A 27,992-nucleotide genomic window follows, 5' to 3' on the forward strand; every position below is an offset into this window, starting at 1 on the left:
TTGAATTAAGAGACACAATTTATTAATTTAACCTTACAAAAATGTAACACAAACATTGTGAAAAAAAAACACATTCTATTTTCAGTACAAAATCTGTATGATTAAAGACAATGACATCTTCTCAATTTATAAAATTGAACAGAGTTTGGATGTGTACCTGATCTCACGATAAGGCTTGTGCCTCTCTTTCTTGGAGTCTTTGAGTTCCAGCTGTGTGATAATGGGCACGCTCTCCCTTGCTAGTCTCTTCTGCACACGGTGCAGGATGATGCGGTAAACTCCAGTGATGGAGCTGCGCGAGTCCTTCCCCTGGTTGTTCCTAATGTGCTCCTCTGTGATGCCCAGATTCTCCAAAGCCACTTTAACTTCCACCTCCTCTTCCTTCAGGTCACAGGGTTCAGCCAGATACATGGGGTCCAGTTTGAAAGGCTCCATAGCTTTGGGAAACTGGACCGAGTGAAGCCACTCGCTGGTCATGATGTGGTCTATAGTGTAGCGGTTGGCAGGCACAGGCTGCAGGATGCCTCGAATCAGTCTCTGGCAGGGCTCTAAGATATAAGGGGGGATGGTATAAGTGCCGTCCAGAATGCACTTCTTCAGCTTAGCTACAGTGTCTGCTCTGAAAGGCATGGTGCCAGTCACCATGAAGAAGAGCAGGATGCCCAGCGCCCAGACGTCCACGAAGACGCCCACGTAGTTCTCGTCTCTGAACAGTTCAGGGGCTGCATAAGGCGGGGAGCCACAGAACGTGTTGAGGGTCTCTTCCTTCTTGCTGATGGTACTGAAGCCGAAGTCTCCCACCTTCACGCACGTGTTGCAGGTATAAAACACATTTTCTGCTTTCAGGTCTCTGTGAATTATGCTTCTATCGTGCTGAAAATATAGGAAAAAAAATGTTGGGTTGAGTGTTTTAATTCTTCAGTGCTCTACATGCATGCAGGGCTTGGAACAGTAAACTACAGCTTTGGCCAAACGTTTTGCATCACCCTACTGAATTAACACATTTTGCTTCCTAAAGTAGAGTGAAACCTGCTGAATAATGTTACGCTAACATATTGAATTACACACCGCTTTGTAGTTTTCCGTATACTTAACGAAAAACTGACAAAAATTGAAAAATGTGACATTTTGAAATCCTGTACTACTATTATGGCTGCCTTGACCTTTGCAATATCATTTTGTAGTTTATTTGATTACACTATGTTAAATAAAATATTTAAATTATGTTCATAGTTTTATTTTATTTATGTCTCAATCCTAAAATTCTAGGTGATGCAAAACTTGTGGCCATACGCTGTACAGTCTCTGTGTGAGAAGTTCAGGTTGTTCTTCAGGAACATATAAACATGCAATCATTTTTCATTAAAATTAAAACTATGAAACAACATTTATTTATTTATTTTTAAAGAAACAAGTTCTGTCATACTTAAAATATTTGACATAACCCCAACAGATAAGAGTGACACCTGGTGGAAGAAAGATGAGCAGCAGACAGAATGTTGAAGGACAATCTCTATTATTAACCTTTCCATGTATGGCGTATTTTTTAAAATAGCTGAAAAAAGTAGTTTTAGAATATATGGGGGAAAAATGGCATCGTCATACGAGGCTATCATCAATACTCAATATCAACCAATCAATACTTTATTTACATAGCACCTTTCATACAAAAAGTATGTCAAAGCTCTATACGGGACAAAACAGAAGAAAATCAAAATGCAACACATTATAGAATTCACATTATAGAAAATCTAAATAGATCACATTTGCATAGAGAAGAGAAACACAGTTTAAAATTCAGTTTAACTAAGCTAATCTGAAAAAGTAAGATGCATTCTGTACAAGCTGCAGTGAAGTCTAGCAGCTGCATTCTGTATAAGCTGCAGTGAAGTCTAGCAGCTGCATTCTGTATACGCTGCAGTGAAGTCTAGCAGCTGCATTCTGTATAAGCTGCAGTGAAGTCTAGCAGCTGCATTCTGTATACGCTGCAGTGAAGTCTAGCAGCTGCATTCTGTATAAGCTGCAAGCGATTTATGGCGTGACCCGAAAGCCCAGTGAATAGATCATTGCAACAGTCAAGTCGGGAAGACACAAATGCATGAATTAGTTTCTCAGCATCAGACAAACAGAGAATTGACCTAATTTTAGCAATGTTTCACAAGCGGTAAAAGGACACTTTGGTGACATTGCGAATATGCGACTCAAAAGATAAATCACAGTGAAATAAGACCCCTAGATTTTTCACTTCCGTTTTTATGTTTGCGGTCAAATTGCTCAGATCTATTTTTAGAGATTTTGTGGATTTTTAGTTGCTGCTGAGAACCTCTGTCTTATCAAAGTTTAACTGTAAAACATGTTGGAACATCCACCTCTTCACATCAGTAAAGCACTCAGCTAAGGCTGACACAGCCAGGGTGTCATCAGGTTTTACAGAGATGTAGAGCTGTGTGTCATCAGCACAGCAGTGAAAGTTAACACCATGTTTACAGATTATCTCACCCAGCAGTACAAAGAGAAAAGAATGGGTCCCAGTATAGAGCCTTGGGGAATGCCACAGGCAACGATGAAAATCCAGACACAGTCTCCGAATGAAACAAATTGCTATCATGCATTTGTGTCTTCCATATGTCCCTCTATAAAGATTAGAGAGAGTTTGTCTCCATATGAGGTCACCACGCATGAAAGGGTTTTAAAAAAAAACAACAAAGCTTTTGTAAACACACCATGTGTTTGACTGCAGAGAGGATTTGAGAGAAGACGATTCTGCTGTCTGTGTCAGAGAGCCTCCCCTCTGTGCTGATCTTGGTAAAGAGCTCCCCTCCTCCTGCGTACTCCATGACAAGGTGCAGCTTGGACAGGGTCTCCACAACCTCATACAGCCGAATCACATTGGGGTGGTGCAGCATCTCCATGCTGGAGATCTCTCTCGACAGCAGACGCTGCGTCTTCTGGTCCAGCTTCGTCTTGTCCAGGATTTTAATCGCTACCTTTTCTGGGAGACAAACACAGGACGGAACGTTAATTCAAGAAATTCCGTACATTTTTCACCATTTGTATGTTATTTTTCTAATAATGTTTAGCACCAAAAGCATTACTATCATGTATCCTGGTAACAGATTTAAATCGGTCTGGCAAAAAGCTGACAACATTTTAAAAACAACTGGAATGGAATATAAAAGCTGCGTCTGTGTTCTGGTCCCTGTTCATACTTCTTATACCAACATTTTCAGTGTTCTCTGTACTAGAAAGTCACAAAGTAACCAGGCTAAGAAGAGACTGGAAGCCTTGTACTTTGCATGGTATAATGGGATTTGAACTGTCATGTATGTGGATTAGTTTAACAGGATTGTTGTGGGATTGAAGGTACAGTACTGTACACTGTGGGGAGACTCACTCAGACACACACACACACACACACACACACACACACACACATTTTCAATGAGTTAGTTCGGTGAACATCAATAATTAACACACCTGCTTAATATCACACCGATTAATATCACACTCTGCTTATTATTAAGAACATAAGAAAGTTTACAAACGAGAGGAGGCCATTCGGCCCATCTTGCTTGTTTGGTTGTTAGTAGCTTATTGATTCCAGAATCTCATCAAGCAGCTTCTTGAAGGATCCCCGGGTGTCAGCTTCAACAACATTACTGGGGAGTTGGTTCCAGACCCTCACAATTCTCTGTGTAAAAAAGTGCCTCCTATTTTCTGTTCTGAATACCCCTTTATCTAATCTCCATTTGTGACCACTGGTCCTTGTTTCTTTTTTCAGGTTGAAAAAGTCCCCTGGGTCGACATTGTCAATACCTTTTAGAATTTTGAATGCTTGAATCAGATCACCGCGTAGTCTTCTTTGTTCAAGACTGAATAGATTCAATTCTTTTAGCCTGTCTGCATATGACATGCCTTTTAAACCCAGGATAATTCTGGTCGCTCTTCTTTGCACTCTTTCTAGAGCAGCAATATCCGTTTTGTAACAAGGTGACCAGAACTGAACACAATATTCTAGATGAGGTCTTACTAATGCACTGTAAAGTTTTAACATTACTTCCCTTGATTTAAATTCAACGCTTTCACAATATATCCAAGCATCTTGTTGGCTTTTTTTATAGCTTCCCCACATTGTCTAGATGAAGACATTTCTGAGTCAACATAAACTCCTAGGTCTTTTTCATAGTTTCTCATATGATATTTATAATGCACATTTTTATTGCCTGCGTGCAATACCTTACACTTTTCTCTATTAAATGTCATTTGCCATGTGTCTGCCCAATTCTGAATGCTGTCTAGATCATTTTGAATGACCTTTGCTGCTGCAACAGTGTTTGCCACTCCTCCTATTTTTGTGTCGTCTGCAAATTTAGTTTGCTTACTATACCAGAATCTAAATCATTAATGTAGATTAGGAATAGCAGAGGACCTAATACTGATCCCTGTACACCACTGTACACCACTGGTTACCTCGCTCCATTTTGAGGTTTCTCCTCTAATCAGTACTTTCTGTTTTCTACATGTTAACCACTCCCTAATCCATGTGCATGCATTTCCTTGAATCCCTACTGCGTTCATTTTGAGGATTAATCTTTTATGCAGGACTTTGTCAAAAGCTTTCTGGAAATCTAAATAAACCATATCACATACTTTGCAATTATCCATTGTCGATGTTGCATCCTCAAAAAAATCAAGCAGGTTAGTTAGACACAATCTCCCTTTCCTAAAACCATACTGACTGTCTTCCAGGATACTGTTACCATATAGGTAATTTTCCATTTTGGATCTTATTATAGTTTCCATAAGTTTACATATACTAGAAGTCAGGATTATTGGTCTGTAGTTACCTGGTCCGGTTTTGTCTCCCTTTTTGTGGATTGGTATTATGTTTGCAATTCTACAGTCTGTCGGTACAACCCCTGTGTCAAGAGACTGTTGCATGATCTTGGTTAGCGGTTTGTAAATAACTTATTTAATTTCTTTGAGTACTATTGGGAGGATCTCATCTGGCCCAGGGGATTTGTTTATTTTAAGAGCTCCTAGTCCCTTTAACACTTCTGCCTCTGTTATGCTAAAGTTATTTAAAATTGGATAGGAACAGGTCGACATGTCGGGCATGTTGTCTGTGTCTTCCTTTGTAAAAAACTTTGAAAAGTAATCATTTAATATATTTGCTATTATTTTTTCTTCTTCATCTATGATTTTGCCATTTGTATGTCTTAGACATTTAACCTCCTCTTTGAATGTTCTCTTGCTGTTATAATATTGGAAAAACATTTTGGAATTGCTTTTAGCTCCCTTAGCAATGTTCATTTCTATCTCTCTCTTGGCCTTTCTAACTTCCTTTTTGACTTGCGTTTGCAGTTCCAAGTACTCTTTCTGTGTACTTTGTTTTTGGTCCCTTTTAAACGCTCTGTAAAGTGCCTTTTCTTGCTGAATATTCTTTTTAATTGATCTATTAAACCATTTTGGCCATGTTGTTTTAAATTTAGATTTGTCTACTTTTGGGATGTAATTGTTTTGCGCCTCTAGTACTACATTAAAAAAAAAACAGCCATCCTTTTTCTGTGGCTGTTTTCTCTATTTTACTCCAATCTACTTCTGTTAGTCTTTTTTTCATACCTTCATAGTTTACTTTTCTAAAATTGTAAACCTTAGCTTTAGTCATTACTTTTTGGGTTTTAAAAAGCACTTCAAATGAGACCATGTTGTGGTCTGAGTTTGACAATGGTTCTCTGACCTCTTTTTTAGTTATTCTGTCTTTGTTATTTGAAAAGACTAAATCAAGGCATGCCTCCCCTCTAGTCGGTGCCTTGACAAATTGCATTAGGAAGCAGTCATTTGTCATTTCCACCATTTCAATTTCGTCCATCGTGCTCCCCACCGGGTTTTCCCATTTTATATGGGGGAAGTTGAAATCCCCCATTAGTATGGCTTCTCCTTTGCTACACACATTTCTAATGTCATTATATAACAGATTATTTTGCTCGGCGTCTGAGTTTGGCAGTCTATTGCATGTTCCTATTATTATGCCCTTTGAATTTTTGTCCATTATTCTGACCCATATTGATTCAGCGTTGTTTTTTTCATCCAGATTAACACCTGGGCTTCAAGACTATTTGTTATGTATAGCGCTACCCCTCCGCCTCTTCTGTCCTGCCTGTCTTTCCTATACAGTGTATACCCACTAATATTATATTCGTCTCCATCACTCTCCGACAACCAAGTTTCTGTAACACCTATCACATTGTAGTTACTTGTTAGTGCAGTAGCTTCAAGTTCTAACATTTTGTTTCTGAGACTTAGATAAATACATTTTAATGGCTGTCTTACCTGAGTTGTTGCCCTTGTTTTGATGTGGTTTCCCTTCTGTTTTTTAGTTTTCAAATCGAAATGTCCCAACCACAGTATAATGGGAAGTCAGTGAAAACAAGGAAATGTAACAGTCATGCAATTAATTTCCACCCCACTTAATATTACTTCAAAATGTTGCATGTCCTGTCCTGTACTGTAGACACATTCTGTATACACTGTACTGGACAGCCTTGTGTCACATGATCACCCAACTTGACTCATGGAGATTAGAAGTGTGTGTTCAGTGTTTTAGTAACCATTGCATATTAAAATGAAAAAGTCTCAGAAATTAAAAGATTTAAACACAGCCATGAAGGCTGAAATAATTGCTCTATCCAAGAAAGGAGAGACAATAAAACAAACTAACTGTCGCTTACAAATTTTCTTCGCACCTGTCAACGATCTCAAAGAGTCTTAAAAACAGGAAAGCATTTGAGTGCCTGGTGGCTTCTACTACAAAAAGAATGCGCGCAGGAAAGTATGAAGTTTCAATGTGTACGTGGTTGTTTGGTTTGTTAGGTTACTGATGAACTCTGCTTATCGTCACAATGTATGCCCTCTGAAGTGATAGTAAGCGGGTTTGACTGTATATTTATTAATATTGGGATATGGTGCTGTAAAAACCTGCCTTGACATGCAAACATTTTAAATACAACTTGATTGGAGCAAGATAACTGGAGTGTGTTTGAACTAGAACACTCTAGTTCAAACACTCTTGTGAATGAAACCTCTCAAAGCAAATGTCAGTAACAGAGAAAGAGTAGATTTGAAACCTCCTGTGACAAATATCCATGCAGAAATTCATTCAATCTGGAACGTGGACTTCGATGAAGGAGGCAACAACAAGCTACGTTTACTGGATTTGGAATGACATCATAATGGTACAAAATGTCCACGCGAAGTTGAATGAAATTCAGGAAAGTGACTCTCAGGATTATGCATGAGTCGTCGTGAGCTACATTCATATGCTATAACTCATTCAAAGTCACTAGGAACTTATTTCTGAATAGCCAGAGAACATCAAAACGTATTGCTCTTATGGAGTGATCTCAAGAAGTTTGCATCTGTCAAATAAAAAATGTATACTACTGTATACTTATTGAATGTGTAACAGGTTTTTTTTTTATTTACTGACAAATACTTCACAAACATTTCTTGTACACAGACAAGCAAGCATGATGAGGCTACCTAAAAGATTTTTTGTACTTAACATTTAAACAAATCCTTTAATCTCTTTAAGTCTGGGCTTTGTACATAAAGTACAGTAGTATTATGACTGCACCACTAAAACATCAGGGATTAGCGGTACTGTAAAGGGAGAGCAGTAACAATAACCTTGTTGCTCTGTTTGCTGCCTGATAGAAATACAATCTGCAGCCTCCTACCAATATTGCTGATCTTGATAATAATTCACAGAGTTTAAAGCAAACTTAAAGCCTGCAACCAAGCAAGCTGTTTCTGAGAAAAACAGATTGCACATTTGGAGATCACACAGTGCATTGCCTGGAAGCTCTATTAGGACCGGTCTACCCGATTGGATCTGGCATCACCTGATGTGAGGAATGCTCTCCTGGTATGTCCCGGGTCCCTTTATTACTCAGGAATGCAGGACGAATGCTACAGTTTACTTGGCACCGCGGATCAAGTCCACCCAGCAATGCTACCTAGTGGCTACTTTCAATTGCGTGGGAATGGATTGAGGAACATGACAGAGACATGACATCACAATCCCTCAAGACACCTTCCAGCACCGTGGGGAGTCTGTGCCATATTGTGTCAAGGCTGTGATCAGGGCCAGCTGTGGCCCAACACAATGTTAGGTACAGGTCCTAATAAAGTGGCCAAGCAGTGCATGTGCACTTGCAAAGTATTTTGTGAATGGTAAAGCACTTATTTCCATCCTATTTCCATTTCCATTTCACCACAAACCACTGCTCTACAGAATAGTTGAGCATGTGACATGGTTCAGCTTATTTGCCTCCAGACTGGCCTTCATCCCCTAATGATGTGCCTTTCCTTCATTTCCTAACAGTTCCAATAAAGTGCCAAGTAAAATCCAGCATGTCTCTAAGCCCGTACCTTTAGTGAGGGAGTGGATGCCCAGCTTGACGTTGGAGAAGTTTCCACTCCCGATCTCTCCACGGACCCGGTAGAAGCCGATTCTCTTGCCCAGGGTGAGCTCTTTCACCACCTTCTCATCGTGGGACATGTCCAGGGTCAGCTTCTCGAAGGCAGTCAGCCGCCGCAGCCTGCCGCCCTCCTCCTCAGTGTAGCGCTCGGTGCAGGGGTAGTCCTCGGCACTGTCCTGTCGGCTCCACCGGGCGTAACGCTGACTCCCCAGAGTCCCCCCATTCATGTACACCGCCGTCATCCTCCACACTCACTTAGCTCTGCATAGCTGCTCCCACGGAAAGAGCCGGAATACCTGCAACAACACAAAAATCCAACCAACCATCAAAATAAGGTTCACTTGCAACATTTAGCTGCCATTATACAGATCCCCACCCAATTCTCTTTGTTTTATGGAGTAAAAGGTTTAATTGTACACTACTGCTCTCCTATTTCATTGTAATATTTTTTCTGTGACTTGAATTTCAAAGAGTTTTCTAGAAAAACAGTTGTGATGCTGGGACACTGTGATCTCTATTTAACAACAGGTGCAAGGGCAAGGCACATTTTCTGATAGGAATATGATCATTTTAACAGCATAAAACTGGCACTGTATCTGTTCCTAGCTGCAACTGAACCGGTTTTATTTATTTGACAAATGTTGCCTTTGCGGCTGCACTCGTTGCTAAATAGGGCCCTAGATACCCAGCACTTAGCTCAGCTCCTCCTTGCACATGTACAAATGATCATGTTACCTTTTTTAGTATGCGCTTCAAAAATGTCGAACGAGAACAAGTGAAATTAAATTTTCTTTCTTGTTTGCACATCGCAGTGCTGGAGGAGACTAAAACACTGAAGTAACAGGTGGGTGACTGAGAGGATGGGGGTGACAGAGGTATGAGAGGCATTTCCTCTTCACGCAGAGAGCAGCTTCAATCACCTTTTCAATACAAAGGCACTGAAAAATGCACATGTTCTTTACAGTGTAACAGTTTACAAGGCACAGAATTAACCTATTAAGGATCCCTGTCTACTGCAAAAGAAAGGCAGCTCATTGTGGGTGTCCTACTGCACGTAACAGTAGGAAGGAGTGGTAAAGACAATAAGGGTCATTTGGAGCACACGTACCATGAGTTTCTTCCTCAAACAAGTTATTAAACGCTCAAAGCCTGACATTACAGGAACATAAAGCAATGTGTATATATATACACACACACACACACATACACACACACACACACACACACACATATACAGGCCCAGTTCTGCAGATGAGACCCTCATTTTTTTACCTACCTTTGTATGCCTGTTCCATTTAGAAAGATAATGCTCAAAAAGTCCTGTTAGCTTTTTCAAATCTCTTTTAAAAGATTCATTTGCTTCATATATTTTTCATTTGTAAATGGGCTTCCTGACCACAAGCAGTAAAAAAAATAAAAAATAAAACATAATAAAAATCTGATAAAACCTGCTTGTGAAAATCTCCAAGGACCTCTAATATCTGTATCGGTAGACAACTTGATACAAGTTTTAAGGTTTTTTTTTTTTTTCTGATTTGACACCCCAAGTGACAAGATCTTCTGTAACTCTTATTGTCAATGCATTCTGATTTACATGCTTCACTTTATTATTGATCAAATTAAAAAAGTAATCTCCTGTTCAGATCAAGGCAATGGTAAGGCTCAGAGTGAGCTGTCCTCAAGCACTGCGTGGGCCCACTTTCCAGACAGGAAGACTGCTTTGCCTTTGGCATTTTCTTCATTTTTTGTCTGTTCCTCTTCGACCCGTCACCAGGTAACTCCCGAGTCTCTGCGTCATTGTTATTGCAGTGGGGGTGCTGCCGGCAGTCTCCTTGGCTCCTACTGTCACACTCAAGGGAATTAGAAGGGCCAGCAACTTTATACACGTTAAGCTGTCTTTAAATTAGTCCTAATTTCTGGGGCTGGGATTCCTCTTCAGCCTAACGCAAGACAAAACAAAATAATCATTGTGTTAGGTTGCTCACCATCAATACAGCAGAAAGTATCCCGAATGGGATCATTTTCACAATATAGCTTACAGTCAGACCTCTTGTTTTAGACCAGACTGTCTGATTGGTAGAAATGGAATCTGAATATTCAGTCCTTTGTTTTGCTGAGATGCAGCTCATGTTAACTGCCAAAGCTGATTTCGGAGGAAGCGGCAGAGGAGCAGTTTTGCTTTCAAAGAAACAATCTAAGTGAATAATTTAGCAACATGCCCAGTAATCACTAAGATTAATGACTTTTTTTGGACACTGGAAAATGCAGAGCTTTTAATGATTTTTGGGATATATTTGTGTTTGTTGTATGTATGCTTGCCCTAACTTGTATGTGTAGATGCATGCATGCTTGCTACCCTGCCGATTCCAACAACCTCTGGTGAGTTGGGACATTGGGAATTTGCTGGTTTCTAACTGGATCAACAGCTTGTATTTAAAATCACAGCCCGCGCTTACAGTGACAGCCACTTCACTTTCATCCACTTATCAAGAAGCTCCACCAGGGGGCACTGCCACATGGTACAATATCGCAAAATATTCAGATAGAACGTGACAATGAAACCGAAGACAGACACAATATTGAAAAGTTAAATCAATATGTAACTACAAAACTTCAACGTTTGATATAGCAATAAACTCACAGATTACCAGTTGTTTCATATTACAAAATAAACCTGATTAGAGGACATTACCTTAGTAGTTGACCTTGTCTGTATGGGAAGCATCCTCCTAGAAGGTTTCCATTGACAGTTTCATAAACCAGCATTACAAGCTCCTAAACCAGTAAGACCAACTCACCAGCACAGTCAATGAGGTGCCCGTTGAGAGGTTCTTGAGACTCAGATAGGAAACATCCCCGGGTTTACATTCAAAATGAATCCTTTAAATGTTGATGAACTAAAGAAAGGGACAGTATTTCAACCCTGAACAGCAGTCTGTCTGCACAATTGATCCAAATGCGTATCAGTCAAAGCAGCACAGGACAGGTATTGTTTTCTGCAGTCCAAGTGAAACTTGAAACTAGCACACATCTAATGTTCCAGCACAAAATATTGCCATCTTTCACTTGCCTTAGCCAAGTCTGAATCATCTTTTCGTTCATTATCCAAACTCACTACAGTTTTTATCAAGATTAGGTGTTCAAATTATTACTCCTTCTGGGGGATGGGAGGGCTTGAAGTTTCCTGGGAAGTTTTGATGAAAACAGGAAATCTACATGTGGTTCTTAATCTTTTATTTCCACTGTGCAGTATTAATATTCACATCAGGATATTCTGATCAGGTCCAGGTCTAATCTGTTTCTGAAGAGATTAGCATGTAATCCATGTATTACTGTCATCAATGTCTTGCTGTTTACAGTACAGCTTTACTTTAATTCATCACTACTGTTAATATGTCACAGCTCAGTAATTCATTCAGTTACTAAAATAAAGTACTAGGAAGATTTTCTTTGGATCTGTGTTGTACAGGTATTGTAAAATATCTATTCATTTTAATTTTCAATTTCATCTGAGGAAGGTCTTGTGAGGTCTTGATAGCTATAACAGGATTGTTTGTAATAAATAAACAGCATCAACATTTCAATTCAATGGCCAAGGTCTAGATTTGTCTGGCATGACAATACTGAAATCTGCTAATGAAAGAGAGAATCGACAAAAGATGGCTTTAGAACAGAAAACATATATATTTCCATTTGTATGTGGGTGGACTTTGGCATTATGTTGCATCTGATTGCTTCTGATTCTCCCCATTACAATACGAGTACAGAATAATGTGACTAAGGACATATTCAAAGACATTAGCTGTAATTATACAGAAATATGATGTCAGAAAGATGAAAGCTAAATAAATAAATGTGTCACCATTGTGAAGAGGCCAATTGCTGCTACTTGACATGTTTCCTCCTGACAGCATGAACGTCTGCCTGGGCTTGCCTCTATGCAAGAACTGTTGCTTTGCAATAGCAAAGCAGAAGCTTTCCACTCCAGTAAGTACCATTACCATGGCAACGGTAATGACCTGCGATTGTCAAAAAATATTACTGTCCTGAAAGCTTGCAGGCACACTGCAGAATGCCATGTGGAAAAGACCTTGCCTCAGAGTACGTCACAAACTTCTGACATGATATGGACAACCAGACTCTGCATGAGCACCTTAAAGCTGAATCTATCTTTCAGCACTTGTTGTACAATAAGGTTCGGTTTGAAAAACATTCCCTTCCATGTATTGCCTTCAGTTCCTTAAGCTTTCTTAACTAAAAAATAATGCTCCAACTGCAACACCATAAAGTTTCTCAGTCTGTATTGCTCTACTTGTATGTATTAAGAATGCACCATTGCTCTCACTGCTGGTACTTTTCAGAGAAAATCTTTAGCTCTGGTCACCTGTGCAACAGTTTCATGTGTCAACTGGAATGGCACTTTTTTCCACCAAAGTAAAAAGTGGTGTCCAATAGGGACAGAACAACGTGGAAGAAGGGGCTTCAGACTTTTCCAATTGCAGAACATTAAAAAAAAAATATTAAAAGTTCAAAAGCACTGAAAATGACATTGAAGCAAGTAAAGGGTAGTAACATGGATTTAAAACATTATTATGTATTATTTTGTCTGATTTTGACTTAACCGCTGTGCTCAATAAACCCATTTGCTCAATGGTTTGGGCCAGTGGTGAAGGGTAATGGACCATGGTAGTTTGCTTATGTCATGCAGGCTGCTTAACTCTTTAAGGTACAAGGAACATATGTGTCCCACAGATACAATGATGCTAACTTTCTTATTCTTGCAATGAAGTGCGTGAAACAGGGTTTAAAATGTACTGACTGACGGGTTGGATCTGGTCATCCAAACTGTCCATTCAATTCCTTGTGTTTTTTGGCAATCAATCAATCAATAAATAAATAAATAAATACATTTAAAAAATAAATAAATAAATATCTCAAAGTGCAAAGCTTCTCTTTAAGTGACCCTGAATAAACCACAAATTCAGTGAACCCATGAACATGAAATCCTGCATGGTAAGAAAGCAAAGAAAGGAGTTAATTTGCTGAAAGGCGCATGCTGACAGAGGATACTGTCTAATTAAGACAGAAATGTAAAACAGCTGGCAGGGCTTTTAAACATGCATTTACATACGCACAAGAGAGTTCTCAGAAGTACAGAACTGTAAAGGGTTTTAATCAGATTTTCACAGGCTTCTGAAGACAGATCGGCACTTTAGTCGCCACGTGATCTCCATTACAGAAGCTCTCGTTGCGTCCCACTTCCTTGTCTTCACATCAGAGCTAGTCTCAACGTGATCTCCATTACAGAAGCTCTAGTTGCGCCCCACATCCTTGTCTTTGCATCAGAGCTAGTCTCAACGTGATCTCCATTACAGAAGCAGCTCTTGTTCTTGTGGTGTACATATCTGCAGTTTTACAGGTCAACTGAGTGGCATCTAACTTTTAAACACAACCTGTAAATTCAGACCTGGTGTCACGTGAATTGGCAGGTACAAAGTCTTAAGTACTTAAGTAAAGACAAGCACAGAACATTTCATTTATAACCCACAGTTGCAAGCTATGGCCCATGCTCCTTGATCTTTATCGGAACTCCAGTACAGTTCTTTCTGGATGTGGGGGGGGGGGGGGGGGAGGGTCTCAGGTGATGTAACATAATAAGAGCTTGCATTCTAATTTCTCAGAGCCCTTTGGCTGACTCCAAGTGTCTGGCTTTAGAGTATGCTATACAAAATGAAGTCTGGACATAGTTGTTATCTATGGCCACTGTACAGACACCAACCTTTTTTTCAACATTGGTCCTTGAACAACAGTGTTGGGACAATTAATACAGCATGTTTGGGACAGGCAACTGTCAAAAACTTGAGGAGTTACATGTCTCTAAAATAAAAAAAATAATTATAAAAGTATAGAACATGAATGTAAAACCCTATTGGCTTCATGTTTGAGTAGTTTGGAACAAAGGTTACAGCTGTTATTATTCACCTCTTCATCCCAGTAAGTAACAGCTGTTTTTTTTCTCAGAAATCTGAAATACCAATCCAATAACCACACATTCACAAACACAGAAAACATAGATCTCAGATGCAATCATCTAACAGAGAGTCACACTTTTATTTAACTGACCACAAGTTGCAAATCCATTTAAGCAATCAACAATCTGTTTAATCTTTCAATGTCCTTTTGTTGCTGTTTGATAGCTGTAGCACAGCGCTGAATCATTCTCACCTTCTGAAGGGTACTTGTACTGAACAATACAAGCAGAAACACTGATGAGTGCAGAATGCTCTGAACCAAATTAAAACCGCATTCAGCGATTAAGAGAGATGTTATCGGTCAACAATAGCCAGAAACAAATATTCACCTTCCAAAGAAGCAGTTGGCAGCTTAACAGACAAAAGGCAAAACATGACTGTTTGACAAAATAACAGAACATTTTCTTGGACCAACAACGCTGCCGTGGCTGCCAACAGCTGCAACTGAATCTTGGGGAGTTTGCAGTAATAATCTGGCAAGTGATATGTAATTCATGTCAACAGGATTAAGGAAGCTCCTTGGTGGACAGAGAGTCACCTCTAGCCAGTTGGTTGACTGGCAACATCGGTAAGCAAGGGACTGATTCTGCTGCGTGTAATCTGAGTGCCAGCGCCAGCAATGCAGCTCCCAGCAGGGGACACGAAGCAGTGAAAAGAAGACCTTCTGCAGGACTGCAGGGAGCCCTGCACTGCTTCATTCAGACGTCACTTGCACTTGTCTAAATTACGCACTTCTACATGTTCTTTGGATAAACAGGTAACATACATCCGGCACAACTGTACATTCAAAATGAGAGCTATCAGTAGGACGACAAAGTTGATGCCACGACCTATATCAAGAGCATGTACAGAATAGTATAGAGTGAGAAGTGGCTATGAAGAGTTTAATGCAAAGTGAACAGTGTAAAATGTGAGGTATGTATGTATTGCTTGCACTGTATCCACATGAATGGGGATTTCCTTCACTGCGGGAGATAATTGCAAGTTATTAACATTGGTGCTTAAAATGCAAAATCACCACAAGGAATGAAAACATCAAGGAACCAACATTTGTTGACTGAATACTAATACATTCTGCATTTGCTCTTTTTATTTTATGATGAACTTAAACAAAAGTAAATGTTGAACTGGACACTAGACTGGCTCTTGCAGGTGTTTAGGGACCCTCGCTTCTTTCAAAGCAGCCTTCCATTAGTGTGCTACTGATATTTAGTTCTTCCAACCGATCACTCACATCCGACAGGCTGTGTATCTTCTAGAGCGGTCTGGTTGAAATCAAAGGTAGGAACTCATGAATACCCTGTTTACCTTCTTCAAACAACGCATTGCACATCCTCGCCGCCTTATTGCAAACACACATGTTTCTATTGATCTTTGAGCTGAAAGAATGACTTTCAAAACAGAACAGTTTACATCTTCAAAACAAGCGGATGTCCTAATTAGAGTCTCAATCACAAAAACCTGAATAGAAGCAGCATTTCTTTTTCAGTCTGCATAATCTACCATTGATCTCCCTCGCCTTTGAAACATGGGCCAACACTTTTCCAGTTTTGTAACAGCCAACAGCTACTTGCCTTAATACAGAAACAGCTCCCAGTGCCAATACACATAATTCTTAGTTAATATTCAGTTATTCTCACATTTACTTTAATCATTAAAGCTTATAAATGGGTTTGTATTATTTAAAATGTCTACCATCCAGAAATAACATGACCACAAGAGAGTTCAAATGTACCCACAATTTTAATAAAATGTAAAACCAATACCTGAAACTGTTGGTCATTTGGTCTGGTCTGTAAATGTGAGGTGTTAAAAGTGGGGCTGTAAGTATTTTAGCTTTATGCATCTATTTTAATACATAATAATAATAATAATAATAATCATCTTTGCATCGGTCCTGATTCTCAATGTCAGAATCTAAACAGTGTGGATCAGTAAACACACCTGCCATAAGAGAATTGACTGAAACACTTCTTGCATCATCTACAACAATATCTCTTCCTTTCCCTCGGTAACCTTCCCTCAGAAGCCCTTAATATACAAACAACCCATCCCACCATCATCCACCTGTCTGATAACCTAGCTGCTCTGTGAAATGCTGTTTCATTACATTCAGTCCATTATATACAACATTGTACTGCACTGTACAAAATAGTGGTACTGAGATCACAAGGTCAGCAGCTTTGTAATCCATGCATGCTTCCAACATATATATTAGACTCTCTGACACTGCATCCCATTAGGCACAACAGGCAGCTGCACTTACAGTAACTACAAAGAAGAACTCCTCTGGGAGGTTATATAACAAATTGTAGAATTAGGCTGCACACCTGTGTCCTACTTTCACTGTGCAGTAGTGAGTATGTACATTACATGTTAAAATGAACACATATAACTAAAATACTTTCAAAAAGGAAAACAACTTGTAAATATGGATTGCTATGTTTATTTGAAACGCTAGGTCACGTCTTATTATTTATTGTTCTTGCTACGAACCGTTTTCTGTCAAGTGATTTCACGTCGACAGATGGTCCATTTATCTCTTCAACACTTAGAAACAGTAACACTGAAAATAAAGCTTTTATTTTATTTTATTTCATTTATTTTTGCCCAACTGCCCAATTATTTTATCCCTGATTTTCTCCACAATTTATGTCCAATTACGTACGCTCACCGCAGCAGTTCCCCACAACAGCTGAGGAGAACTGAAGGTCAGTGGGTGCCCTCCGATCCCACGGCCAAGCCAATTGTTTTTTGTATGCTCAAGAACTCGAAAGCAGATGTTGATGACCTCACCAGCATCCTGGCCAGTAGGGTCCACTGTAGCGCAATGAGGAGAAACCTAGCATGCTGCTGTTGTCTTCCTATCTTTTGGAAGTGTCAGAGCCAGCAATGCTCCCTTTAGAATCCCCAGCAAAGACCAGCGACTCTGCGCTCCCCTGACTGTATGACTCACCCTGCACACCACGTGGCAGTGCTTTTACCAGGTAAGCCTCTCGGGACCCACGCTTTGTATTTATTTATTTCTACAGGTACATTTGTACATACAAACCAAAGTGTGGCTCACAGCTGAGCCACACTAAATCATTGCTTTTCCTATGACTGGAGTGTTTTCAACGGAGACTTAACTCCTTCATGTGACGGAAGTACATCATTGAAATATCTGCAATGAGCATTTGATGCATATTCTTTTCCAACAGCTTCAAATAAATTAGCAGCCAGTGACAAACCTACACAGAGAATGGAAGCGCACATCTGGTAAGATTAATGGAATACTTGAATTATCAAAAACCCCTTCAATGAAAGAAAGCCAGCTTAAAGACCCTATATCATAGTTCAACCCTCATACGTTTGTATGTGAAGTTTTTTTTTTTCAATTACAAACAATTTTACCTTGCCTAAAAAAGTTTCACCGCTCAAAACCAGACCAGTCTCAACAACGCACCTGTGGTTATGGTATATCATTTAGAAAATTACCTTTGCAGTTGGCATTTTACGAAAACTTTGAAATTATGTTTTCATGGCATCTTAAAACACATAAAATCAGTCTTAAAACTGATAGGCCATTGAGTTCATTCAGCAGGTTCATCCCAAACGATATCTATTGCCAGCAAGAGCTTGTGTTGCAATTGGTGTCAATAGGAAACACATCTAGAGCATACACTGCTACATGTTAAGCCAGCACAGACTGCAGCCTAGCAACCTGAGCAGCTGCTATCTGTAAAGGTTAGCTCAGATGAACTCTGGAGTGAGAATAATGAAGAGGTGTGTCCACTGCCTTTTATCAGGGTGCACCGTGCTGCTATCTGACCGGATAGGATGAAGACACTAACTCCGGGACATAATCAATGCAACCGAGCTAGAATGAAGACACTAACTCCGGGACATAATCAATGCCACCGGGACAGAATGAAGACACTAACTCCGGGACATAATCAATGCCACCGGGACAGAATGAAGACACTAACTCCGGGACATAATCAATGCCACCGGGACAGAATGAAGACACTAACTCAGATTTGGGACAGATCGGAGTTGCCCAAAGCAGTTCATAATTCTGAAAAAGTACTAGAAGGAAGATAAGAAACAGCATAGCAAGGTTCAATACATCTAACAGGTAATGTTATAATTTATATAGACATTATACTGACTCCTTAAGCTGCACTCCATGAGCAGTCCTGTACTAAGGAAACATTCATACATGATCTGGTTCCTACTGTAGATGCAAAAAGTGCTGTGTATTTATGCTGGGGTTTTTTTATTATTGATGTTCAAATTCTACAAATAATTTGCATTTTTGGGGGGGGTGGGGTGGAGGATCCTGTCATTAAAAATTAAATAACTGAGATATAAAATCTCAATGGAGGCAGCCTCTGCAGTTTCAGCCCATCTCATTAAAGATTAACTAGTCTGCATTTGTTATGATCTCATAAGGCAGGGGAATATAGTTTCCTGTTTGTTACAGTCTATGTGTGCATAATATATTTTTTGGAAAATATTTACAGGTAATACAAAAAAGTCCCTGTTTTGATTTTTTTTTTTTTTTTGACAAATGTTTATAAAGCTATGTATAAAGCTATGTATCTTATTTGATATTAGTGGTAAAAAAAACTTTCTTGATTAATAGAAAACAAAACCATCGTGGATCAGGCAATGAAACTAGCTTTTTCATTAAAATAAGCTAATCTTAATCCTGTGCATTGAGTCACCAGTTAATACCAACGTAAGAGACCATTTGGAAAGAAGAAACTGCTAACTACAGTAAACAAACTTTGCTACAAACTCCCTTTAAAAGTCAATGATGATTCCAGTAATCTACACAACTGAGCGATATTTCCTGTATTTACAAGTCAGTTGCTTGGTAATACAGTTTACTCACATAAAACTACCTGATGTCACCTCTCTCCCTGCAAATGAAAAAAAAAATAGTACATCGGAACATGCAGAAAAAGGTAAAGGCTTAGTATAAAAGTATTAAGGAATACCTCAAAATAATATATTACTGATCTCTTAGTAGCTACATTAAACAGTAAGGTGAGTGGTAAGAGTGCTAATTTCTCGTTTTGAATCATTATTTGTTACATAGATATGTTTACAACAGCGTGCACCTATTATGAATTTATTTATAACTGGACATGCTGTAAATGTGAATCACTGTTGAACAAAAACAAACAGAAAAAAGAAAGAAGCCAGATTACTTACCTCAAATTACACATGCTGCACAGGGGCCCCAAGGCATGAAACAGCTAAAATGCTGTTTAGATTACCGTCTGTTCTGGGAGGCTGCCCGTATGGCTCTAAAAACAAAAGGAAAATATCAGTTTCTCACAGAGCACACAGAAATCCTTGTCTTTCAAAGAGCAGGGCAGCAAGAAAGCTAAGGAGGAAAGGCGTCTCTGAATCTGTCAAAGAAGACCGTTCATTAAAGAAGGAAAGACTTGTGTGGTGGTTTAATTAGGGACAGCATCAGACTCTTCAGTTGCTTGGCGTGAGCTGCATCAAGAATGAATATGCAATGAAGCTGCGTGCCAGCAGCTTGGTTGAGGCTATCTTGGGACCCTCTCCCTGCACAGACTCACCAGAGTTTCGCTGCACAATGCTCCCCTGTGCTGGCTAATTGAGCCACACAGACTGGGATTAAAGAAAGGATTCCTATTGGAACATAACAGAGACTGTGACTCAGAGACAAGCAGGCAGCTCACTGAAGAATAATTGAGAGCTACATACAAACACGTGGGAATGAACAGCTGGTTCATTTTTTTATTTTTCGTTCTTCTCCTGACTAATGTCTACAAAACTTTTTTAACCCCTCAAGATACACAAGGAATTGAACGGTTGTTCAAACAGTTTCTTCTTAAAATACATTTCAGAGTGACTCAAGTACAGTATTACGAGGAAACTAACCATTTGGATGACCAGATCCAACCTGTCAGAACATTTTGAACCCTGTTTCATGCAGCTTGTTGCAAAAATAAGAAAGTTAGCAACATTTTATTTGTGAGACACATATGTCCCTTGTACATTTAAGGGTTAATACAAATGCACACAGGTTTAGAAAAAATAACTGCAGACCACAACTATAGTCTAGGAAAGATAACTGAACTCAACATGGAAGACCAGTACACTGGTTTTAGGTATGCCCAGATGTAAAAAAAATAAAATCATTATAGGTCAGTGTATGGTTACTAAGCACTGAATGCGTTAGGGCTGTTTTGTTTTTGCAGTTGTTGCTTTGCTTACCAATAAAGCAATGCAGAGGGTCTCCGAACAGCAACCGCCTACTCACCAAGACCAGGTTTCTGGTTAAAAGCTCTGATCTGACAGACACTCCTCTATACCCTCCCCTATAAACTACACTGGTGGAGAACAATTCAGAGATGAAGAGAATAAACAAATAGTAAGAGTAATAGAAGTGTTCAGTAACAGCAGACTAGACTGTACATTCTGTTGTGAATCATTTGCAGAACACTTTCACACCAGCGGACGTGAATCGTGTACAAACAGCAGCCTGATGCATGATGCTATTCTCCTTGAGCTCTCCTCTCATGCAGTTTTTATAATTGGTACTCATCTTCTTTTAAGCTAAGAATATCAATGCAATCCGAGTACCTCGATGGCTTTTTACACAACCTGATAAAACCATCCAAACCTCAGTTAATTAGGCCTACCGTGTTTCTTGACACTTCAGAGAAATTCATCTGCTTTGAAAGACATCAAAGAACCTTATTAATGTATTTTTGACGTCTCCTATTTTCTTCGGTTGTCTCAATCCTGTTGCTAGTAAACTCTTGCATGACCAGGCTTTTTTCTGTGTTGTGTGGATTTATACTGTGGGCAACAGTACCAACTTCCCCTGACAGAGAGATAGTTGCTATTATTCTATCATAAAATAAGTTATTGTTCTCATTATCATAGCAATACCTTGATAACAACACACTGATCGTTGAGCTGTACTGGTATAGCAAATCATTCATAAATTCTCAGTTTTTGTATTTGTACAATTTGTTGCTGTTGTATTCCTTGAATCTTTGTGGGCTTGGGAGCTCCATACATGAATGCCTACTTTATTGTCAATGCCCGTGCCATGCAAGAACTCAGATATCTCAAGTTACGATTCTCCTGTTACCAGGGGTCAAAGTGAACCGTAGTGTGATCACATTTTGAGCTAAAACAGCTGGCATAAAGGTCATTGAGTGCCCAGGCCAGTTTGCCCCCTTCGTTTTGTGTATTGTGGCAGAGAAAGGGGGAGGAAAGGTGTAGTCCTTGAAGTTCAGGACTACATCCCCCAGAAAGCCACGGGAGTGAGCCAGGATGAATTATACCTGGCTCTAATTTAATTAGAAATGTCTGTCGGTAATTAGACAGGCAAGTATATAAAGCAGGTCAAAATGTTTGGTCTTGGTCTGTGTTAAGGCTAAGGCTTTTACACTACAGTGTGAAAAGGTCCTGCAAGTGACAAAGAAAACCCTTCTTTGTTACAGTATGTACAACAATAAAGTTAAGCTGCACTAAACCATTTTTCAAAACATATACTTAATATATAGTTAGTGTCAGCAGGGGGCGATGGTGTATATACATACGATTAGTCCTGCTATGTGACCAAGTGATGTTTTCTGTCAGGAAATCGTAGCATTGTCAAATTACCACACAACAGTAACACATCTCTATCCCCCAAATCTAGCACTGTAGAGATCAGGGAAACTTGCCAAATTGTCCTCACAAGCTTATGCAAAGCCACTAGAAGCCCAGAGAGCTACACTTTACTACATTTGGCCCACAGCTCCAGACTCAATACTGTTAATTTTCCCAACAACAAAGCATAAGAAAGTATTGAAAAAAGGAGATTTCTGTGATTTATCACAAAATTCTATGGTGACCAGTTTTTTGTAAATCACTAAAAAAAAGGGTCTCTCAGCATAATTTACTTATCCATTAATTAAACAGGATATATTTCAGAGACACTAAACAAAGGCTCTCTTTTAGTCCGATACTGACCGTTTAATTCTGAAGAAGGTCATTGTTTTAGAACTGGCACCAAATCTCCCCCAGCAACCAAAACCATCGCAGATGCCAAGCAACAGCAGACATTAGAGTGCAACCCCTATTCCCAAATAAATAGTGCAATAAACTTTTATGGCCCTTGGGGATTTATAGAGGCAAAGTGCCCATGGTTACAACAAAACAGTCAGTGATGGGAAGTCTGAACTTCAGAGCCTCCCATTCTCCTGGGGAGAATTACTGCATTACCTGCTTTTGAAGGGTAACACAATGAGAAGCAGACTGTCAAATTGAAGTTCCCAGAAGTGGAAGAGTCTCCATTAACCTGAACCTCTTATTAACTTTACTTGGTAAGCAGACTTTCCTATAGAGTACAGTCCCAGGAAAGTTGTAATTCTTTCTTTGTTTACAAATAAACTCCTGTTAATATCACACGTCATCACATTGAAATCTCTCGGGCGGAAAATAATAATGATGGAAACAAGTTCCTGATCATTTCACTGCATTAATTGTCCCTCTTACAAATAATATCAGAGAATTCAAAAGTCATGCAACTGATTTCATTAGAAACGTACAGCTATGTCACCCAACAGAATTAACTTATTTTGCTTCATAAAGTCGAATTAAACCTGCCGAATAATTTTACGTTATCATATTGAATAACATACTGCTTTGTAGTATTCCATATACTTAATGAGAAACTGACAAAAATAAAAATAAAAATCTGACATTTTGAAATCTAACCTGAAATTCTGTACTACAATTTTGGCTTGCGGTAAAATTAACAGTTAAATAAAATAACAGTTAAAAATGCTGCAGAAAATTACAAAGTAGCCTTGTACTCAAATGAGGACAATGGAGGACAATGGGTTATGATTTGACAGGCTTATTCAGAGTCTGTAACCTTGTCTGTCCAAGCCTTGGTACTGTTTAATGTTACATTAGCATGTTAAGGTGTCACAGCATGTACATGTTAAGAGACACATGTACACAGTAAACACATTGAAAACTAAACTGAAGCACGTAACATGTATAGATATTTAAAGCAATGTAGAGGCATACAATTTTCATTTTTTTAATGTGTGTCCCATTCTGAAAGAGCACTAAATTATAACATAGATTTTTCACATTTTATAGACAGGAACATTTTCTTATTTGTGATCTGTTAAAAAGTCATGATTCACTATTTCTGAATGGGCTTTGTTGACAGCTTATTAATTTAGTAACAGTAGTTAATGCCAATTGTTTTGCGTTGAGAATTTAGGGTGCATATTATAGCTCTTGACAAATGTGCACATTTATCAAACAGCAGAAGCGAACACAGTTTATTTCATCAAAAGTAATGTATACACAGTCAATGGAAATCAAACTGTAAAGGTTTAATTGTTATCAAAACCCTAAACCGGAAATGAATTCTGAGGGTCTCTCACTTTGAGTTTTAAACTTTTCAATAATGGTCTGGATATATTGTACAATACTGTACTTTAATACTGAATGTCAAAAGTGATGTAGCATTTGAAATGAATACAAAAAGTAAAAACTGTAACTACTACATAGTCATACAGTCTTAAAAAAAAATGAAAATACATACAGTATTATTTACTTAAAATATTTCAACCTTCATTTATTAAACGTACAAAGTCTGAAAAATCTCAGTTTAATGCAGCAGGTCAGGCCACTTTCGTTTTAATCCTCCATAAGAAGATATAAATCATTAGGATTTCTCCCAGGTCTAAATGACCTGGAAACAGACACCCCAGCGCACCACGCCTTCCATTTCAACCGGCACACTTGTTTCCTTGTAAGATTATACTGTGCTTAACATATACCAGCGGGAATCGTATGCAAACAAATAAAAAAAAATCAATAGGTTCACATGTATAAAAGACCAAAATAAGTTTATAATACACTGTACAATTTTAAAAAGCTAAGAAGCGCAAATGTTTCACTTGTAATACCTTCTAAATCATATACAAAATAGGTTAGCATGCTTACACGTAAACATACATACATGCATACAGCTAGCTCCCGGCATTACACAGGATAGCGGTTTCACCTATTTTTAGGAATATACAAGTTCACTGATGACGTGAGCAGCACAGTACCCATAGATTGTTCCAACCATGAAAGTGATCTTAGCACAGATTTCCAGGAAAAGGGATCCTCATCTCACTATCTAATGTTAGTCAGGGAACGACTAATTACATAACCGCAGCAGCGAGGAGCCAGACAACAGGTCAAGCACAAAGACGTTACAAGGAGTTCATGGGGACACACAAATCAGCCGGTTTAGACAGATTTTTAAAAGCAGGCATATAGATTATCTTGCAGCTTGCAAAATCATTGGAGAAATTCTCAATGGAATACAGGATGAAAACCCATTAGTGGGCTCTGGTCTATCTGTCAACCACAGCTGGCTGCAGATTCTTAAGTTTGATCTGTACCTGATCTATTCAGAGACAATCTGTTAAAGGTACTTTATATCATCTACATGTTCCTAATATTGAATTCCTTTCATGTTTTATATCCTTTAATGTGTGTTCTATACTGCTTAGTTGCTTACTAAGTACTCCGAGGCTGACTGTGGGGAAGTGAAGTGGGGAAGCCTATTGGTGTGTGCACTGAAGATCATTGTGTGCTGAAGCCTGTGCAACATTGAAATGTTTCCTATTCTGTATTGTGAGAGAGGCCTGACTATGGTTGTACACAGCTGATGTACTCACAAGCTGCACCCAATCAGAAGGATGACAAGAACACTCCAATTCCAATGCAGTCAATAGAGGCTCATGACCTCATAACCTTGTATCCATTATCTTCAACGGTACTGCAGCAGAACTACAGTATAGCGGTATGTAATAGTTCTGTTCTGAGGGGCAATGGCAGCACAAGGGCAACTAAAACTAAGCCTTTGGTGGAGTGGTACAACAGTGGTATCTATGACCCGTTCATACTACTGGGCTGGCCCAGGGCCGCCCCATTTTTAGGTCTGCAACCCCGTTCATTGCGTTTTTAAGGCGCCTTTGCGAATTCACTATGTGACTGAAAAGCAGGCCTAAAATGTGGCGAACAAGTTTTTTTTTTTTTTTGTTTTTTTTTTATGGAACGATAGCCTGCACTCAGAATGGAAGCGCTACCACGATACACAGCAATCCTTTTGCAGCAGGTGTTTCTTATTAATATTTTTTTTCAATGCAGCACGGTAGCAATTTTATGGTATATATTAAAAAAAACATATTGACTATTTTGGGTTACTGTTATGGTGTGTAACGGGGTGACGGTCTGAGCTTACCTCCACCCACAATCACATTATTCTCTCAAGAACACGGAGGTATTTAGAACGCGGGAAACAGCAACCTGCTAGTGTTGACAGGTATAAATATTTATTTTCGTAATGGATACGTCACTCAGATTGCAAATTACTATCAGGTTGTGCACAATGACTGACATTCACAAGACAAACTCACGACTGACCACCTAATAGTACTACTGCTACCTCCTAAGGAAAGACATGGTATTAAATAATGTTAAATACATTACACATGTTTCTTCTCATTTATACATTTGTTTAACCTGCATGAATACCGGCTTTGTTTACAAACACGACTGTTAAACTATTCTATCGTTTACTCGTTATTATTATCATTGTTATTATTATTCTCTAGTCCCTGACCATTACCAGTAAAGATTGAACATTAGCATTACCCCTTCTCTTGGAAGATTACCGTACATATGGCTATAAAACAAAACCCTTGTCCCACATGTAAACGACAACTTCATTAAGGGAAGCACTGTAATCTAAATACAGCAATACACCGTCACATACCAAATACACTTTGCTCAACAGCATGCACAATACATAATAACACATTAACAATAATAATCACAATACCAGCCATTGAAATATTAGCGAGGGTCTCACCCTCACATGGTGCATCAACGATATATAATATTTGTGGATGAGACAGTATTTATGTGTGTAAAAGCAAGCAGCTAAAATAAATGATTGGCATCTTAATGTAAAGACGCACACTTCTGTAGCTAGGTATATCATTGCGTGCAAAATGAACGAATAAATGAATATGCCAAGTCTCCAGCACCATTTTATTGATCATTATTGAGATCCACAATCCTGCAGTTTTTATATTTATCGCTTAATTACTAAATAACAGTAAGAAAATGTAATTGTGACAAATTAAGCATAATTATGAATGCACTGCAGCTTAAGTGAAAGAAACAACTTGAACGTTAACCTGCTAGATTTTCTTTTAATTTAATATTTTTATAATTGAAGTTGTATGATGTAGAAATAATTACCATTCAATACTGATCCACTGCCGTCTTGCCTGTCACACATTCAGTTTTCTATTTACATTTCGTGCGTGTGGGATTATGTGATACGAAAAGCCAGCCCTAAATCTGCTTTGACTCAAAAGATAATATCCTTAAGGAATAGAAAAAAGACAAGCATTGAATTGACAACAGAACTGGCAGAAGGCGCAGGTGTCGTTGTCCATTAAATCAACAGTACGATGGTCACTCTTGAAATCAGGACTTAAAGGATGTGTTGCAGAAAGAATACCTCTTTTAAGAAAGGTGAACAAGACTAAAAGGCTAAAATATGCACAAGAGCACAGAAATGGGACTATGGAACAACGGTCAAAGGTGCTTTGGACTGTTGATAGATGGACGACGACACCTGTGCTTTCTGCCAGTTCTGTTGTCAATTCAACACTTGTCTTTTTTCTATTCCTTAAGGATATTATCTTCAAATATTGCTCATCCTTGTTAAACAGATTTTTGGATCTTCCAGTCCTGGGTTTGTCAATTACAGATGATGTTTCTCTGTACTTGTTGATTATGCTTCGGATACCACATCTTGAAAATCGAGTGATGCGAGCTATTTCACTCATGTTTTTCCTTTTTTATGCAAATTAAGGCTGTATAGTAGAAAACACTAGTGGATGCTTTAAGTACACTGTTGTTGCTCAATGCATCAGTGTAGAAAGATGTAACATGTCTAAGACTTTTGCACACAGCTCTATTTTGGGAATATTACTAGCATACTTAACCCTAAGTCAATATATTTTGTCAATATGATTACCTTTTTTAAATCCAAATAACCTTAAGTAAGGAACTAACGTTTAAAACACAAATTTAAAAAAAAAAAAAAACCTCATCCCTTACCTTTTTGTATTTGAATGCATGTGAAATTAAACTTGGTAACGTCGATTTAAATCAATTGCTCTAGAAACTCAATCCAGCAAACACTTCTCCGCGAGGGCGCATTCGGTTGCCTTCCCCGCTTCATCACTTTGTCCGTTTGATTACATGTACCCATATCCATAGTTGTAGCAAATTCTCCTGCTGTTCAACGTAACCAAACCTGCTGTCATCCTCGCTCGTCAATGGCAACGAAGCTGACTAATCACACCGTGAACGGGGCAGGACTTCTGCTTACATTTAGCCAACGAGATCGGAG

At 38.9% G+C, this 27,992-nt stretch overlaps 1 protein-coding gene across 3 annotated transcripts; it reads right to left on the reverse strand.

Annotated features, from left to right (window-relative positions):
* LOC117403539 (serine/threonine-protein kinase NIM1-like) lies at nt 1–27,929 on the reverse strand. Of its 3 annotated transcripts, XM_059007379.1 has the most exons (8): nt 27,698–27,929; nt 19,718–19,812; nt 19,395–19,422; nt 9,760–10,423; nt 8,434–8,779; nt 6,334–6,369; nt 2,724–2,992; nt 1–873 (listed from the first exon to the last, which is right to left on the reverse strand). In XM_059007379.1, exons 5-8 carry the CDS (start codon nt 8,723–8,725, stop codon nt 127–129), a joined length of 1,344 nt encoding a protein of 447 aa, XP_058863362.1. In that variant the 5' UTR covers nt 8,726–8,779; nt 9,760–10,423; nt 19,395–19,422; nt 19,718–19,812; nt 27,698–27,929; the 3' UTR covers nt 1–126. The 3 variants fall into 3 exon arrangements, with proteins under 3 accessions (XP_058863362.1, XP_058863304.1, XP_034780832.2); XM_059007321.1 differs by lacking the exon at nt 19,395–19,422; XM_034924941.2 differs by lacking the exons at nt 6,334–6,369; nt 19,395–19,422 and having other exon boundaries at nt 27,698–27,927.
* Nucleotides 27,930–27,992: the final 63 nt, after the last annotated feature.

This window comes from Acipenser ruthenus, chromosome 1, assembly GCF_902713425.1.
Source record: "Acipenser ruthenus chromosome 1, fAciRut3.2 maternal haplotype, whole genome shotgun sequence".
Taxonomy (NCBI): domain Eukaryota; kingdom Metazoa; phylum Chordata; class Actinopteri; order Acipenseriformes; family Acipenseridae; genus Acipenser; species Acipenser ruthenus.

Excerpts from the sequence above, each read along its gene's own strand:
- LOC117403539 (XM_059007321.1), bottom strand. The coding sequence starts at position 8,725 with ATGACGGCGGTGTACATGAATGGGGGGACTCTGGGGAGTCAGCGTTAC. Across the intron at positions 2,993-6,333 it reads AAACAAGGGCAACAACTCAG|AAAAGGTAGCGATTAAAATC; the intron begins GTAAGACAGCCA and ends TTTGTCTCCCAG. Across the intron at positions 874-2,723 it reads TCTCTGCAGTCAAACACATG|CACGATAGAAGCATAATTCA; the intron begins GTGTGTTTACAA and ends CTATATTTTCAG.